We start from the raw sequence: 18,613 nt of genomic DNA on the forward strand, positions 1-18,613 counted from the left end.
AGGAATGGATGTTCTACCTCTGGGGATGAGCTAGTGTTTCAAGTTCTTTACAGATGTCTTTTTCCTGTTTAACCCATCATTTATATCAATACAGGCTCATGGACATTTTACGCTTTGGGTTGTAATCCAATCCTACTTTATGTTACTGCTGACACCACCCCCATCATTGTGGGATTTTAAAATTCAGCTTACGTTCTGAAAATATAAGATGCTCCCCTTATTTTATGCATTTCCTGCCCGTCCTAGAAACAGCCATTTCTCTAACGAGTCTGTTCTTTTTATTGCAGAATAATATTAGAAACAAAGATCTAAGCCCTAGGTGTGCTTGTTGTTAGTGGATCAAGTCAATTTTTACCATTTCTTTCAAAAAACAGTTAAAAACCCAATTCTTGTTTTGCCTCTGGTAATAAAACTAGCATATGCGAGTTGTCTCCACGGTATTCAACTAATGATGAACTAATGATGTAGAAAAGGTCCGTGTACTGACCAGAAAAATCAGCATTCATGAATTATGCCCCTTTATAGCTCTAATATTTAAAAAACAAGTCTCTCTCTTTTGTGTTAAACAAACAAAGGTAGGTATGGTTCAATGTGGAAATTGGTTTTTTATTAACTGCCCTGATAAAAGACCCTTTTAAATAGTTGAGAATGGAATTTGCTAAATGTTTTGCTATCGTAGGTGAAGAAGAAAGGTACAACACGAATCTTTTAGGCACTTTTTATTTTCCAAAAAAAAATTGTCGTTAATATATAAACATCTCATTCTCTCAAAAAAATTCTACAACTATACAGCTGTTTGCTCCATTATTTGCATAGGAAATGACCACAATACAAAAATAAGAGGGAAAAAGAAGCAAAACAGCAACTGATTTATGCTTTTTATGTAGGTTTGTTTCCACGTATAAACATTTTGAAGCCTTACAAAATATTTACACCGTTTGTCATCTATTTACATGTTTTAAGAGCAACTTTTCTAACAAACAAAACTATAATTTATCAAGTTATGAAAATTTTCTAAAAAAACTTACTATATTACCACAAAATAAATAAAGATAAACAATATTTTAAAAACAAAATTAAAATTTCATTTCAATTAAGACCCCTTTTGGCATTTTGCTTATTTATTCTGCCCTTTGGTTAACAGCATCAGCATCACATTACTATTTGATATTGCATATATGTAGCACTTGCTTAAGTTTTCAACATGTCATTTATAATTCAAGGCAGACACTGAGTCAGTATTAACAATAGATTAACTAACCTGCACTGTAATTTAGGTAAAATTACTGTGTCACTGTATATTACATGCAAAATCCACATAAATTGGCATTTAACCAACAGTACTGCACGAGCAAACATCTCGGTATATGAAAACTGCGTCATAATTTCAACATTTCCATACATGAAAACTGCATTAATAAATTCAACAATGCCATGTGAAAACTACATAAGTCCTTCCTTTTAAAAATGATACTGGAGTTTAGCTTATTGTAAGAGGTTTAACTTTTGTATACTGTGACTATCTTTAATCTCTTGAGTTCACAATTCATATAAAATGTCTTCCATATTTAAAATAAACAATCCTATTTTAATCAGTGCATGAAATCTGCTCTTTAAGTTCATTTAAATTTTTCTTTCTCCTAAAGAAATTTATTTGGAAGGTTTTAAGAGGTATCTTACCACAAATTCTACACTTGATCTTAGCCAAAAGGCCGAGAAGCGATACCACAAATTCTAACTGTAAATGTTTTCATGGTTATTTTCAAAAGAATTACTTATGATTTCTCCCCAAAAGAATCTTAGAAAACTTGTAATAAACCTATAAAGCTGATTTGCATATTTACAAAATTTTGAATAGCAAATATAGGCAACTCATATAAAAAAACAAAACAAACACATTTGTTCAATGGCTATTTGTGAATTGCCAAGTTCATTGCGCACCTCTACGGAATTACCTAATATTGAAAAACTACTTGATGTCAAGTAAAATCTTGACACACAATCAAGCCTTCTTCCTGTGCCTGCCAACTGACTTATTTACTAAACACTGTCACATTAAATGATGGTGCTTAGGTAAAAACACTGCAAACACACCCTGTACCCCCACCCCCCAACCCAAGCTGAGATGTGGCTACCTGTCATGAGATGATATCTGCTTGAGTAAAGCCATATACATTACAGCAAGCATTCCAGATTCTTAAAAGGACCAAACACTTTGGTATTAATACAATGTATTCCCTGTTTTCTCAAATACACAAAATATACATTTCCAGTTTTCTTTCTTTTAATATATATATATATATATATAGTTAAGTTTGTAGTTTAAAATTTTGCCAAGTGGACTGCAGAACGTCAGTGTGAATTGCATAGGCACAGCAGGCCGGTGGTGGTGGCTCAGTTCTGGTGCCTCTTCATGTGCAGGGCCAGGTGGTCCGAGCGGGAGAAGCTGCGGTTGCACACCCCGCACTGGAACGGCTTGGCCCCAGTGTGCTTCCGGTAGTGGCGTGTCAGCTCGTCAGAGCGCGCGAACCTCCAGTCGCAGCCTTCCCAGGTGCATTTGTACGGCTTCTCACCTGTGGGAAGGAACGAAGGAGAGGTAAGGTGGCCTGCTTGCAAAAATAACATCATAGATACTGCGTGAGAATTTATTTTTTTTTTTTAAGTCACGGTCCAAGAGAAGGAATGTTCATGAATTCTGATATGAACTCACTGCTCTCAAAGTCATCTAGTGGAGAGTCCCTGTCTCATAGGCTACTTTACCTAATTATACAAAGAGAAAAGCATTCCATGTACCACCGAAGAAACGGGAAAATGGCAATTTTAAATGTGCAAGATGCAGGTCTTGCTGTGCACTGCTCCTGCACACGTAAACCCCTGAGATGACTAGAGTGCTGCCACGGCTTCACCATTACTGTGCCAATATACAATGTCAACACCAACAAATCCAAATGAAATGTGTAGGACTAATCGCTATAAAATAACCAAGAGAGGAAAAAATTTGGGAGCTACTTAAGAGGGAGCTGCTCAAATAACCAACACAATGAATTTAACGTCGCACAACTGCAATCCTTTACTTAAAACTGGACCTAGACGTTTCTAAATCAGCCAGACTGCAAACTTCCAGCACACTTGCACACACGGCCTCCAAAATGGACTATTAGGGCCCTTGCTCTTTGAAATTCACACTAGCACATATACATTCCCCCCTTCCCATTTTTCGGCTGGAAGCAGAAGACAATCTTTAAACTGAATGGTGTTAAAGCTTTATGCATTTGGTATTTAATAAATTCCTCAACCAGATCAGGAAGTCTAGTACTGGTAACTTCACTGTGGTAAAGAATCATGAAACTACCATAATTATAACATTTGCTGATCTATGCATTGTTTTTCCTTTCTAACGTATTGCATCCAAAAGTTTATCAAAATTCATTCTATAAATGATTTGCCAAGTGTATATTATACGCCATGCACTGCCCTGAATACTTGGAATACAACAGTCAGCAGAACAAAAATGCCTGGCCTCATGGACCTTATTATGTGTAATACATACTTTAAAAGTCTCTAATCATTTAATCTTCCTATTCTTTCATTGCTCTCTCCACTCCAATAGTGAATTGATAACTGAGCTGCTGCCCCACTGCAATCTGTATTATTTTTAATGTTGTCTAAAGTTTGCTCATCTTTTAAAACTACATTATAAATGTAGTCTTAGCTCCCAGTTTTACAATTAATCCTATTTGAGAAAAAGTAGTCTTCCTAAATAAATCCCAAAACATAAAAATCTCATTGAGCATTAACTATATTAACTAGCAGTTCCTATATTTATGCTTTACTGTTATAATTTTCTATGAATTTGTTAGTTTAACAGTTTGTGAGATACCTTTGCATCTTAAAGTATGGTTGGCTTACTGCTGAGGTTTATATAGGTACCTTTTAAAACTCTTAATAGTCAAATTTCTCAATTCCTTTAAAAATGTTTTCTTCTGAAAGAGAAGAACCTCCGAGTTGCTTGAGCACACTTGAGTACCACCATGAAACGCAACAACCTTTCTGCCTGATTTAGCAGGATCATGTTCAGGAAGTTTTAAGAATACTCATCTGAGCCCAAATTTTAAAAGATATTGTCCACGTCAACTGAGATTTCTACAGCTTGTGGTTAATATATTTTTGCAGTTCTGATAATTCTTCTGACTTAAACAAAATTCCGTAAGTACAAAGAAAAAAAGCCCAAAATGTCTCTGTGAAATTTGTACCAATTATTTCCCATGAGATATCTTTCAATTCCTTATGGTACGCATCCCTGAGCCAGCCACCTTTCTGCTCTCCTCTCCTCTGGCTCTGAACCAGGACACAATTTTTTTTTTTTTTTTTTATAATTCCCTTTTTGGTTCCTATCACTCCATTTGCAAAATGGACATCAATTCCTGAAGTGTTTTTTTTTTTTCTCATAGTAAATTCTAAGATTTTAAGTTAATACACTCAACTCTTAAGTAACATGAGAAATAAACCACTTTTCTTCACTTATGTTCACATTTAATCTGTTTAATACATAGATGTTTTAATACTAGCAGTAAATACAGCTATCACTCTTATAGATGTAAATCAAACAGAAAAAATTAATTTTCTGCACACAAGTGTTTGTTTTTGTTCCTCGTGAATAATAAATTCACAAAAACAAACATGTTGGTTAAATACTTTACTGTCATTTAATGGAAAGAGAAAGTTATTTCTGATGTCTGAGGGAAGGAAAAAAATTCCTAAAGTGCCCCAATTTTAAAAGAAATCATTCTAGTCTTTTGAATTTAATAATTAAATAGAAAGAAAACTGAATTTTCAGAGTTTACTTAAGAAACAAGGGACACTAGACTCTTTTTGTTCACTATTTTTATTGGATATGAAGCAATAAACTGTACCAATATTTTTTAAAGTTTACTTTTCTGATTGGTTGAAAAACGGTAGCCATTAAAGTTCCTAAAACATTTGGGGTTTTGCTCTCAACTTATGCACATCTATAGATTATTCAGCCAAGAATACTACCAGTGTCTGGGATGTTAGTTATGGGTCCAAGTGTGTACTATAAAAGCAAGGACAACTATTCCCCACTTGGGGCAGTTTCTATGGGATTTGTTCAAGTGTCAACACCGCTCAAATAAAACATTGTAGAGGAAGCTGGTACCCAATTTCTGGCCAAATAGCAGATTTGGGCCTTTCTTCCTCAGCCAGAAACACTATGCACAGTACTTCTGGGAAACCAAACTGACTTCCTTTAAGTTATTTCAACAGGATAGAGCTTTCAAAAGTTTAATTGGATTTTTACAGAATCTCTTTCCAATACCACCAATTTAAAATATTTAGTTAAGCTCTTTCAACATCAACTGTATTTTTAAGTTCTCATGCTGTTAATGTGAAACTTTCCAAAGGCAAAAAGAAAAAAATGACAAGTTTGTACAGCATGGAAAACAAGCTTCAACAACTTCATCTCAAATAAAGTATGCATTTTCTTAATCTATTTTTAAATGACTAAAACTATTTTGCTAGGAATCCCTCATCTTTTTAAAAAATGTCCAAGTTAAACATACATACTATTTATACTGATAAAGTCAGTCAATGTGTTTTATAGAAATGTTAAGTAAAAACATTACCCGTGAAAAGAAGGAGCAGGCAAACATCCGCTGAGCACATACTTCAGTCAGGTACTTCTCACTATTTCACTTGAAGCTCCCAGTAACTCCGTGAGTTAGAAGCTACATGATGAGCTCCACATTAAGAATCCCAGCCCGCCACTTTTCCTTAATGTCCTACTTAAGTCCTCCATTAGCAAACACTAATACGCTCTATATGAATGATTTAAGGAACACATAGACATTATTCAAATTCATTTAAAGATTCTAAAGCCACTTGTGAAGGTCAGTTAAGGAATAGCTTCATGGACTGAGAGCAGACCTTACCCCCAGACTGTGAAGGCACACCCCGGCTGAGCCATTCCTCACAGGACACCCTCCTTTCACAACCTGTGGGGTCCTGAAAGCTCATCTATGCTGGTACTGACAGCCCCCAAATATCATAGAATAATGGTTCTCTCTCTAACCCAGGCTAAGTGAATTTCAGTGGGTTAGCGGGTTAGCAAAACATGTTTGTTAAGTATTCGAAAAATCTTTATTGATGAACTAAAAATTTATCTCTTATGTTTTTTCCTCGAATGAACAGATAAAAAAATAACTTTGGAACCTACCACAACAGAATGTTGAGGTTCCTCTGAACATATTCAATAGATTCATACCATGGCGTGTCCCTAAAATGTGCTACATAGATTCTTCTAACAAAAGAAGAACATTTTTCTTAGAATAGTTATTTTAGGTAACTTTTATAAAGCTATTACAGCAAATTTGCACATATGGTTTCCTTTCTGAAAGCTAAAAGATAAATAATTCAATCAATTATATCTAACAAAGTCTAAAACCCATCATAATTAAAGTCTGTTTAGTAAATGAGAGTCTAACCTGTACTAAACTACCCACAAAACACAACAAATAAGACTTGGTCTTTGGCTTCAAAGAATTTAAAACCCGTATCCTATTCAGAGACGGAAAACAATGTAAACTGTTAAAGTAGAATAAATCATTTCAATAATTAGTACTTAATTCTTAAAATGTAAGTCTTGAAAGCTCAAAATGAGCTTAATTCAGGAAGAACATATTTTTATGCAATTCAATAATAATTAGATTTTTTCCCATTATTAGAGACTTATGGAACTTAAGAGTCTGAAACAGTATACATTTTAATAAAAGGTAAAGAAATAGGAAACATTAATCCCAAGATTAAATAAATTCATGCAGAAGTATTAGATGTCTAAAAAAAGATAAAGTGGGATGATTTGGGCTCATTAACTCCTATTTTTATGTATCTATGCCAGTAACTTTCCATTACAAAAACTTTTTATTAAAGCTCATTGTAGTACATCTCCTACACTTGGAACAGAATGGCAGGCAGTTCATTTCAAAGAATGACTGGTATAATCAGTATTTACAAAATACACGTAATATTTACTAGCTATAGTGTCCTTGTTAATAATGCACCCCATTTAGGAAAACTGATTACTTAAAAGGATATATCAAGTAAGGAAACTCCTTCTTACTTCCTGTTGGTCAATTTGTGTTTATCTCTTTCTTTAAAATCTGATTCACCTTTCCCCTCCCAGAAAGCCTCAGAACAGTCCAGGAGATACCATTCCTCTTCTGTGTATCCCCATCATCACTTAAATTCCTTTTGGATGACTGATTTGCACTTGCATATGTATTGCTGTATGAAGGCTTCAAAGAGCTGTATTTTGCCTTCTTAACCAGCTTTTGTTCCTCAAAGGCAGGAACTGTCTGATATTCCAGCTGTAATGCCACACTTCTCCCAATGCTTCTTTAGAACTACGTCTGACCACCTTGGTTATTTTCATTAATATAAAGGAGGGAAGGAAGGTACGAGACAGGAAAGCCTCTAGTGTGAGTCTATCGGATTCTCTTTTTTCCCATGGGCCCATCTGCATGCAGCAGGGCCTTGCCTGGTTCTCGTCTGCCTAAGACCACCGAGGATAATCTGACTAACTGGGAATTTAGGTGAGAATCATGCTAGCAGCCTCTTCAGGAGGCTATGTTCAGAATCAGTTATTGTCTGTCCTGAAGTTGTACAGGGATAAACTCTACGTAAACAAGTTTTCTTTTACAGTATTGGACTGGATTTGATGAAAACCAGGAAGATCTGGAGGTCCCACTGCTGGTGAAAGGTAGCAAGGGGACTTCTCCTAGGGACACAGAATAGTGATCTTCCAAATCTAAAGGGGAATCAGTGGCGACATTCTGTGTAGGTTTACAGTCCTATCAATGAATCTCTAGCTACTTCTAAGGGTTTTCAACAAAAACAATGGAAAACACCCTCTATCACTAATAAAATGAAATGAAATACCAGTTGTTGAGTCCCCTGACAGAAAGACAACACTCAGATTCACTTTCTTGTAATAAGAGCCCAAACTGAATTTTGAAAAAAAGTATCAGTGAAATATTTTCCCTTCTTTTATAACTAAAACAGAAAAATTCTGTATTTTCATTTTTCTAGCACTGAATGAGTAGTAAATATGCTTTCCTTTCAGTTGCCTGTCATGTGCTGACCCTGACCAGGAGACTCCTCCCAACTCTTGGTTTTGCTTTTGTCAAGTTAGTCAAAAAGAAATTTATTCTTCTGCCTATGTGTTTGTTTGTATTTAATGAAAGTTACCTACAGTTCACTTCTAAACAGTAAGCTACCCTTAATTAGAATTGGTGGAGATCCCTGAATATAAATAATACAGGCTGACAGAATAAGAATGACTGCTAGAGAGATACTTTTACTAAAGTAGGACATTACTTTGTTTCTAATCTTTCACCAGAAAAGATGTAGGTCATCAAGTAAACAGCTACTATATCCTATAGAACTAAAAATATCTGCCAAAGTAAAAATCGTAAGTAATTAAATTATTGCTTTAAAACATCACCTCTCTACCTATAAAGTTGCTTGTTTCTATTTCAATGTCAGCAATTCTATTTAATCTACTTTTGAACTACCTTCTCTCGCTAGTTTATAAGACAGAAATGGAAGAAGACATTCTCTTTGGATTCTCCACAAGATCAGTCAAAAATGTTTGCTTAATCAAATTAAACTTCTTAACCTTTGATAAGGTTTATCATCTCTAAACGTTTAATCAATTTCCTATGTAAATGTTTTTCAGATGAAAGAACAAGTCCTAGAAGCAAAGTTTAATCTTCCCAGTGAGTCATTAAAAAGAAATTGTTTCTAAGCTTTCAAGCTCATAAATACCTCTCTAACAAGTCTCTTAAACTGCCTTTTTTTTACATAAACCTGAAATTGTCAATATAGAAAATAAAGCTGCAAATGAAAATAATTTAAGAATGTTTAACTAGTAACATCTAATACTACAGCTAAACGGGATACTTTTTCCTGTAGTTTTCAAATATAGACTCAAAAGCATTGGGCACTAAATACTTTCATCCTGCAAAACTTTTTAACCTCTACCAATAACACAGGTTTCACATTTAACCAATATTGATCTCTAGATCCAAATTGTATCATTCATCTCCATTAAGTCCATGTATGATATATGGATATGTTATATAATACAAATATAAATTATGCTGATTTCAGCTCTAAATAATTTTCCAAGGAAGTAAAATCCTTCCCGTATATTTTTAAAAGCCTTTCTTCACTCCTTTCCAGTTACACACACAAACACACAAAATAACTAATTTTTCAGAACACTTTCAGTATTCCTTTTAGTGGGGAATGAAAACATCTTTATTGTCAACATTGTCAATATTTTTAAATAGAACTATACCTAATATATTCAATAGATCATAATGAAGGGCAAAGAACTATACAGAAATTTACACCTAAGGATATTTTTACTATCCAAACTTAAACCAAAATCAATACCTAGCAACAAATCTCGAGCAGAGATTATGTATTTTAAAGCATATATAGTAACATCGTAATATAAATGTCATTAGGAAATAGTGTCTTACATAAGCAAGTAAGGCAGAACATGGGAAGTGACTAGGCTTGGGCTAACAATCTTCCTAAGGCTTACTGTGAGATTCTTTCTTACACAAAGGATCCCAACACAACTCCCTGTAAAATGCAGTACTAACAGTATAGTGCTTCATTCAGAGTCCATTTTGTGTTCCTACACTATTTGCAGGTCTCCATTTTCTTTTGTGGGGTTGTTTCCAACAGTCCCTTTCTTGTTGACCCTCAGCAAGCCATTCTGGGGTCATTCAGTGCGCCCATAACAGCCCGTGCGTAGAGCATGGGCCTAAGGGATATCTGAGTCAAGTGTGTGTGCCGCTCAGACTTTCTCTGTATAACTGCTTATTTTCTGCCCTGTTCCAGATAGCTGAGGCTGATAAAATGATCTAAAAATGTTACTATCCCTTAATTTCCCAATTGCTTTAGCTTATTCTCTAGGGTTAAGTGCACATCCACACGTGACTAAAATCAGTAAGATTTCAAACGGTGAACTGTACTGAGTTCACCGTTTGCTTTTTCAGAACTTTGTCTTTGGAAAAGTACTTTTTACTAACAAGTTTTTTAAACAAATTTTCACTCATTGTAAAAACAATTATTTTAACTTATGGTACTCGAAGGCATACCAAGGAACCAGTACTAGAGATAAGAAAAATTTAAGAAAATTTTCAATTTTTCTTTGTATATATAGCCTTAATATTTTTTTCCCATTACATTTTACTTTTTTTTTTTTTTCGGCTTCAAGCCTGTGCTTACAATTTATTTTAAATCTTCACTGTGAAATTAAAGATAGTAAGGTGTTTGAATAGAAACAATTATACTGCTGGTTGGATTTATGAGTCAGTGTAACAGTCACATTATTTTAAGAGCGAAGTAGTGTGAACCTTTTGTCAGAAGCTGCTTGGAAACAACTTTTAAATGACTGCAATCGTATAGCCCCCTTTGTTTGCATCATGAGATATACACAAATTTCAAGAGAATGCTCACATTTAAATGATGTTGAAAGCACAAATATTTTTATTTGGAAATACACCACTTCTTGACACTGTTGCCTAGAAGCAGCCGTAATTATTTCTCACCAGAGGTATGATATGCATATACACACATTACAAGTAACAAACACCCACACACCCTTACAAGATGTACTTCTGTCGGCCTATCAGTATGCTATCAGATGTATTGAAAGACATAACATGTTTCTGGTGAAATACTATTATTTCCTAGAATAGTCAAAGTACATTTCAGGTATCTTGTCAAACCATACAAAGATAGAACTTTGTATTATTTGCACATTTTTTCTGAATAAAAATATCAAAGTGTATGAACTCAGAAAAACTTGAACGTTATGAGACTTCTGGTTCAAGAAACTGGTATCTTTTACTCTTTCACAGCAAGTATTTTTTTAAAAGGGCTTGTTTTGGAAAGATTGTTCAGATGGAGATTGTTTTAATTGCTTACATCATTTTTAAAACATAAGGTAACTTGACATTTTAAAGTATTTGTAATTATATTCCAAAAAAATGCTAGGATGCTTCACATTCTGCCTGCAAAATGGTAATCATTTAAAAAATATTTTTTACACCAAATACAAGATCAACATTCCCATATGGATGGTTTTTAAAATCCCCTAATAAATTGGGCATGGGGGAACAGAAAGAAAACAACAAAAAAAAAAACCTATTAAGTGAGAGAAGTACTTTATAAATGCCTGGGCCTTAAAAGGAAGAAACAAAAACAAAACAAGCTTTTGCTGGCTTCGGATACATTCATTAAAAAACAACAGGCAGGGTGGGGAGGATGCAACGAGAGAGGAAATTTTAAAAGGCATTGTCTAGAAACTAAAAATGAGGAGAAAACAACCTCAATGCTCTATGATTACCCAAGAACGGGTTTGGCCAGATGAACAAGTCTGCTACAAACCCTCCCCAGGGCATTTGAGACTATCAAACAAAACTTTATTAAACTGGATTAAATGGTCTCACTCATTTGATGTCGAAGGCTACATGTTTATGATCAGGTAAAAGTCGATGCATAGGACCCAAACTAGGCCTAGGTCCTCTTTTTGGTCTCTTTTTATTACTACACGCATTGTTAAAACAACCCACTATTAAATTTTTTGCCAGCAGGTCAAGTTCCAGAATTGCAGGTATAACACTCAGAGCATTAAACCCTGACTTGCAGGGGTTGCAAGGCCATTTAGATATGCTCTGGCCACATCCCTGCAATAGCACTAGATTACACTGCTATATGCAATTGCACCCCTCTTTTATGAGGAGACTTTAACCTCATGAAAAACATGTTCCCTTCTCCCTATCTCCAGTTTCAAGGACTTTCAAAGAAGAAAAAAACAATAGTCCGAATGTTTCAGTTACTTCCACTTCCCCTTAATCAAAATTCAGGTGAAAACCCATTGTCAGTGTTCCCTCCCTTAATATAACATATTGTCTACAAAAGATATTTTAATATCTCTATATGGAATATTTACTTGGCCTTGTCATTTGTATTCTGAAAACTTTAGATTGAGTTTATTCTATGCTTAATGGGTGTTTACCTCTAACTTCTACTTTGGGCTGCCTGTGTAGGATCTTTCCCTTTATATAATCAATTTGTCTATCAGGCCAAAAGAACTCATTTGTTTCATTGATAAATACAGGAGATGTCTTTTCTTTAAAAGCAATTTCTCAGAAAGCCTTGGAATCTGCCACATCGTTGCCAACTCTATTTAGAATTTAATAAGTAGTGTTGATCACTGGGATACCCAGCAATACCCAGCAGGCACACAAAATGTCCGCAGCCACAGGCCTCTCAGCACCGACCTTCGTTCAAAGGCTTTTACTTTTTAATGCAGCAGTTAGAGATAACTACTTCATTTATCAAAAACTCAATTTCCATAGTAACATCTAGCCTGGGGAGATTCAAGTCCTCACATTAATCCAACCCATTCAAACGAACTGTTGAATACTTTGGTTTCCATGGCAATGATGGAATAAAACATTTTGCTAGGTCATTGCTTTTATTAGCAAACTTATTCTTTGAACTTTAGGTAAGGCTGCATTTAATAAGAGAAAAATAAAATACAATCACTGTACAAGTTCTTTCCTTATTTAGGGCTGTCCTTTTAAGAAAATTATAAACAGTAACCATCTATATGTTTGAAAATATTTTGGGTATCTAGAGAATTTGAAAGCATGCCACTTAGTTTCATCCTAAAACAGGTTCTAATAAAAAGTTTTAAAATTAAAAAGCACTTAAAAGTGATTGTACACATCTGACAAAATAAATATTTATAAAGTTAAAGGGGCTAAACCTAAAAGCATATTTTGAACAGGAATAAAATATAAGCTAGAATTAAGTCTCTCAAACGCATCAAATGCAGGCTGAGGTACGGCATAGAAGAACTTTTAAACCACAATCCCATCTTTGCCTGATTTTTATAATCTGCAAATTCGGCCCTTCCCAAATTCAGCCCCTCCTTTCATCAAGCTCAGAAAAGCTGCTGAACACTGATAATTTAGGCTACAGGTAAAACTAAAGATAATGTATTAAGCAGTTATGCTTTACATGACAAATGGAAAAGTTTTCAGTGTTTAATATAGTTTCATAGAAGCCAACTGATTTGTTAACGGAGGAAGTGAGTTACATTTTTTTCCTTCATGGTAAGGAATAGCAACGCCATTACAACTTTTAAAATCCATTCGTAAACATCGCTGTTTACATTTTTGGGTAATTAATTCTATGTGAGGTGACAGGGCAAGGCCTTAGTGAGGGAACATCAGCCTTCCTGGAACCAGACTTTTTCATTGAACTGAATTTTGAGCCAAGCCAGTGCTGAAAAGGTAGGCCATTAAAAAATAAAAGTTGACAGAAGAAAGAAGAGATCAAACAAGTGTTGGCTTTTAAAAGGATGAATACCACTTACACTATTTACACAACTCACAGAATTAACAAGAAAATTACATACCAGTATGAGTCCTCAGGTGAGCTTTTAAATGAGAAGACTTCGTATAAACTTTTGTGCAGCCTAAAAGAAAGCAGGAGAGGAAGAACAGCTTGTCATTTTCGAGGTCCTTTCAAATCTTTACATTTGGTGATTCAGTGTTTAAAATCTGGATTTAAAGAAGAAATCTCTCATGCTAGATGTGATATCTGAAGCTTCAGTTTTTAAAGTTTTAAAAAGTGCCCCCCCTACTACCTTAGAAAAGGTATTCAGAGTGATTTGCTTCATGTATGTATCACGTTAGCAGAAAGCACAGATAATCAGGCCAAGCTACAAATGGGAAATGTGTTTATATTCCAGTAGGTGCTTTATACTAATAACACATACTTCAATGATTTAAAAATTTTTAACGGCCCTAGAACTGACAATGTTAAACCATTGTCCAAGATGACGGAAATTTTCTGTATTCCTCCATTTGTTTTTTCACGTAGTACGTCATGCCATATCATGTACTATACCCCGTATTAATCACAAACTAGCTTATGCCAGCAACTTGTACCTATCTATATTCATTATAGTCATCAATTTATATTTTGGGCCACGTATCTCATTCATGAGTGAGTATATGCTCATATGCTATCAGAACTATCTTTAAATCTAGTCTGTACAGTCTTGTCTTGTAGCGGCCTACTCAATCCCCACACTTCATTACCAGACTCTATTTTCCCCTACCTTACTTAGGTAATCTTTTCAAGGTAAATTTGGAATTAAAAACTCCAATTTATGATTGGAGAATGTTGTGTTAGACAAAATAACTGGCTAACTCAAAATTCAAATTTTTGTTTAATATTGAAGAGAAAAAAGTCTAACATAATTTTTTCCAGAATATTAGTCTTTTTTTTTTTACATCACATAAGCAGTAGACAACTAAACGGTTATATACCAGGGTAAGCCAGCGAGACTGGGACATGCAAAGAACAAAGTGAGTGACTTTTATTGTCAAACACTACTTGCCTCTGTAAATTTAAAACCTGAGGTTGGAAAAGAGCTCACAGAGAAACACTAAATACATGTATTGATGCTTCAAAGAGGTAAGATCACATACCAGGGTAATCGCAGTAGTGGATGCGTCGTTTCTCCAAATCGGGGTTACTCCTTCTATTGTATCTGACAGGTTGGATGTTTTGCGAATTAACTGGCAGGGTGGCAGGTAAATTTGGATTGTGAATTGCCAGTTTAGAAGCAATTGTAGCAGCATAGGATGGAGGTGGGGTTAAATTCTGGAGCATCTCTGCTTGTCTATCTGGACTTCCAGGCTCTGAGCTTGGTGGTGACGGGGGAAAGTAAGTGGCCTGTTGTGGAAGAAACTGACTTGGCATTGTGTATGTGCAAGGGGGCATGCCCTGGAATTGTTTCATTGCAGTCTGCGGAACAGCAGAGGTGTGTGTGTTAAGGCCTGCCATGGCGGCTGACATAGAAACGTTAAGAGTGTCCATTACTGCTGTCTGGTTTGTAGAACTGGGCATATCTAAATCCGGTGTATTCAGTAGCTGGTACAGGTGGCCCTGCTGGGGGACAGAAAGATGAAGATCTGGTGTAGGAAGTTCTTGTTTGATGAAAATGTTGTTCACCTCTGGAGCTGCGGTCTGGTGTGAGCTGAATATACTGGTGAACTCAGGGAGGGCCTGGGTCGGGGCCGGAGGAGGGGCAGTCGTTTCACTCTGGTGGCTGAAAATGGTAACAGGTTCTGTCTTGATGTGTGTTACGCAGGGTCTCTGGGACTTGTAGAGGCCAGTTCTCAGGTGAGTGATGTCAGGGAGGAAGACGTTCATGTTGATACTGTAAGGTAACCCTTCACTGTCAGTGAAGAACTGGTCTACGACTGAGGCACTGTCTCGTCTATACTTTTTATGCTCTGGAATTATAGAAACTGGAGGAAGCTGAGGTGTCAGATACTTCTCCATTTCACATCTTGTCTAAAAAAGAAGAGAGACAAACATGCATAATCCACCCAATTCATCATCTCACGAAGGACAAATAAACGGTGCTTACTAAAAATTCCCCAACAATTCCTGCTGAAAGTACTTGGGCATAACTCCTTCTAGTGCTGCTCATAAACATTATCAGGTTTATTTGTCAATTGTGTAATAATTGGTTCGCCAAAACCTTACGAAACTCTGCATAACATGTATTTGGTAAAATCGTTCCCACAATCAACTCCAGACAAAAAGTGAATGAGGCAAATCAAAAAAAAAAAAAAAAAAAAAAAGCAAACAGAAAACATATTCCTTTCTGATGCAATAATAAAATATACTTTATTATCACTCAGGTACAAACAGGATTCCCTGCTCCATTACACAGTTAAGTTTGCAACTGAAGTACAGTCTTGTAATATTGCCAAACAACCTCTATTCCGCTCATGTAATATAAGTAACTAGTGTGTTTTTTAACTAAGCAAACCTTAAAAATATTACTACAAAGGGTTAGTTTTGTTTTGTTTTGTTTTGCTTAGATAAATATTGCTGCAATAGCTAACATAAAACATTCCTTGGCTATTTCAGTGCCTTTTCTGGTTTTATAGCTCGATGGAAACCTAAATACGTTTTCAGCAAAACATAGTATCCACTGAAAGAACAAAACAAGTTCACATTCAACTGATCTAAATGTTGATTTTAATCAGCAGATTCTGTAATTGGTTAATATGATAATGAAATGTTCCTATTCATATCCCTATCTAAAACAGATCTTTAATTACCTAGGGGAAAATCACTCCCTTGGTGGAGTGGTGCTAAGGGGCCCGTGGGTGGGGAGAGGCTGCTGTACTGCTAAGCACAGTCATCAGCAAAACATTTATCATGTCCTCCTCAGTGGCCCAACGCTACATTCCCCCTGAATCCGTAAAAAGCTCAATCATACCTTACACTCTCGGTGCCCCCTAAGCAGAAAACTGACAAACTGCAGTTAACAAAACCATGTTTAAATGATTTTTTTGGACCTAATCCAGCTTGTAACTCATCTGTCTTTTTGCAGTTATCTTCTCTCCCAGTGTAAGATAAAACTTAATTTTTAACACCGAAAAGGAAATTAAAAAAAAAAAAAAAATACACCCCGACCAGATGGCTCCCGGTACTGTTACCGTGGCGTCTTACTCGGTGAGGAAGTCATCTCTTTTGCTACTATTTAATTTCAAAAGGGTTTCATATCGACCTCGTATCACTCGGCGTACATGTACACGGGGTTTCCCGGACAGACACGATTTAAAAATAAAAATTAACGCTCTAATCATGTGAGTCACTCCTCTGACAAATGTCGCTGTCCTTTCACCGCGCGGCGACGCTCGCAGACCCCCCGCAGGAGGAGCCGAGCAGCACAGACACGCTCCACCACGGGGCTATTAAGCGGAGCGTCTGGAAATACACCGGACTACAGCCTTCCGCGCACTCCGCTCTCGGGGTGGTCAGTGGTTTCTGATTTTAGCTCTTCCAGCTGTTTGCGTGCGGGTCTGTTTCCAATTTTTTTTTTTTTCCTTGGGACAGGCTAAAAGTCCCGGGAAGTTTTTTCTGGGCTATAATATGACTCCCTGCGTGGGCGCAAGGAACAGGCGGCGGCGCTAATTCGGCTGCCCGGCAAGTGTAAGAGCCAACCGCCAGCTTTCCACGCGGCTCCGGGAGGCGATTGACGCGCACACGAAAAACACACCCCCCCCCCCCCAGCTTTCTTTTTACGGAAAACTAAGCGCTGCAAATACAGCCTTCGCTCCTCTCACTGCGGCTTCCCGAAGGCGGCCCCACGGTCGCGTCTAACACAGGTTGAGCCACGAGAGAAGCAACCCCCCCCCCGGGGCCCCTCCCCAGCACCCCGATCTGCGTTTCCACTCCACCCGAGACGGCGCGGGACGGGGCAGCTCCAAGGCCCTGCCGCTGGAGGCGGGGGGTTCAGGGCGAAAGGGAGCCCAGCCGGCGTGAGGTCCGAGGTGGGACCCTCCCGAGGAAAGCGAAACACAAAGGTGCGCGCGGGCACCCAGCTCCCCTGGCACCCTTCCCGGCCGCACCCGCCGGCGCACATTCCTCCCCGAAACCCCTCTCTCCGGGTCGCCCGACGTCCTCCCCGCGCCCCGCGCGCCCCGACGCACGCCCAGCCTGGAGCGGCCCCTGTCGCCCGCGCGCCGCAGCGGCGGGACACGCCCGAGCGCCGGGGGCGGGGAGCGGCTCTCCCTACCTGGACCAGCTCCTCCGGGGGCAGGCGCGGGCCGGCGGCGGGCGGGGGCGCCGGCTGCGGGGGGTGCGGGGGCGCCGGCTGCGCCTGCGGGTGGTGGTGCGCGTGTTTCAGCTCCTCGCCCGAGAAGAGCGCGGCGTCGCGGGCTGGGTTCGCGGCGCCCAGCACCGGCTTGAGCTGCGCGAACACGGGCTCGTCCTGCGGGGCCGGCGGCTGAGGCACGGGTCCCAGGCGGGCGTTCATGGTCAGCACCCGCGTAGCCATGGGCACTCGGGGGGCGGCTCCGGGCGCGGGGCGCGTGTCGAGCGCGCTTCCCACCTGGCCCACGCTGGCTCAGGCCGGCGAACTCCGCGCGGGACCGCGGGCGGAGGAGGGGAGGCTCCTGGCGGACCCCTCAGCCGACAGTAGGCGCGGTTTTCGAAGGCGCGCACGAAAAGCAAAACTCTTCCGCTCCGCCACGCGTAAACGCCGACGTCCTCCGGGCGGCCACTTTCTCCCGCCCCGCCCCACCGCGCTCCCTCACACGCCGCAGCCGGCTCTCGCCACCGCTGGTCTCCGCGAACGAGCTGCGAACGCGCGTACCTGGCCCGCGACTACTGACACTTGACGCCCGCGTCTATTTTACCCAACTCTGAGTGGGCGGGGCTCCCGTGCCAGACTGGCAGCGCTGCGGCGAATCCCGAGGCCCCGGGACCAGCCGGGCCAGAGCGTCTAGCCTATGAGAAGGAAGAAATCCGCCCAGGGCTCCGCCTCCTCCGCGCTGACCGCACCCCTTTCGGGCCACGAGCTTCGCGCGCAGGGCGGCCGCGCAGTTTGTACACAAGTTCTCTGACAGATTGAGCTGGCGGAGCCGGGGGCGGAGGGAAGGAGAGAAGCCGGTGGAATCTAGGAAGAGAG

At 38.8% G+C, this 18,613-nt stretch overlaps 1 protein-coding gene across 2 annotated transcripts; it reads right to left on the reverse strand.

The window, feature by feature from the left end:
- Positions 1 to 710: 710 nt before the first annotated feature.
- On the reverse strand, positions 711 to 18,253 carry KLF5 (KLF transcription factor 5). Of its 2 annotated transcripts, none has more exons than XM_081046403.1 (4): positions 17,720 to 18,253; positions 14,607 to 15,477; positions 13,526 to 13,585; positions 711 to 2,573 (listed from the first exon to the last, which is right to left on the reverse strand). In XM_081046403.1, the coding sequence occupies exons 1-4, from the start codon at positions 17,978 to 17,980 to the stop codon at positions 2,395 to 2,397; spliced, it is 1,371 nt and encodes a 456-aa protein (XP_080902529.1). In that variant the 5' UTR covers positions 17,981 to 18,253; the 3' UTR covers positions 711 to 2,394. The 2 variants fall into 2 exon arrangements, with proteins under 2 accessions (XP_080902529.1, XP_080902530.1); XM_081046404.1 differs by lacking the exon at positions 17,720 to 18,253 and adding an exon at positions 16,651 to 16,708.
- Between the last annotated feature and the right edge of the window lie 360 nt (positions 18,254 to 18,613).

The sequence above is a fragment of the Rhinolophus hipposideros genome, assembly GCF_964194185.1.
Source record: "Rhinolophus hipposideros genome assembly, chromosome: 4".
NCBI classification, from domain to species: Eukaryota; Metazoa; Chordata; class Mammalia; order Chiroptera; family Rhinolophidae; genus Rhinolophus; species Rhinolophus hipposideros.

What these genes read in the sequence shown, in the direction of transcription:
- KLF5 (XM_081046403.1), bottom strand. Translation starts at nt 17,980, where the DNA reads ATGGCTACGCGGGTGCTGACCATGAACGCCCGCCTGGGACCCGTGCCT. An exon ending in CCACTACTGCGATTACCCTG is followed by an intron (nt 13,586 to 14,606) that starts GTATGTGATCTT and finishes GCTTTCTTTTAG; the next exon opens with GCTGCACAAAAGTTTATACG. An exon ending in TCACCTGAGGACTCATACTG is followed by an intron (nt 2,574 to 13,525) that starts GTATGTAATTTT and finishes TCCTTCCCACAG; the next exon opens with GTGAGAAGCCGTACAAATGC.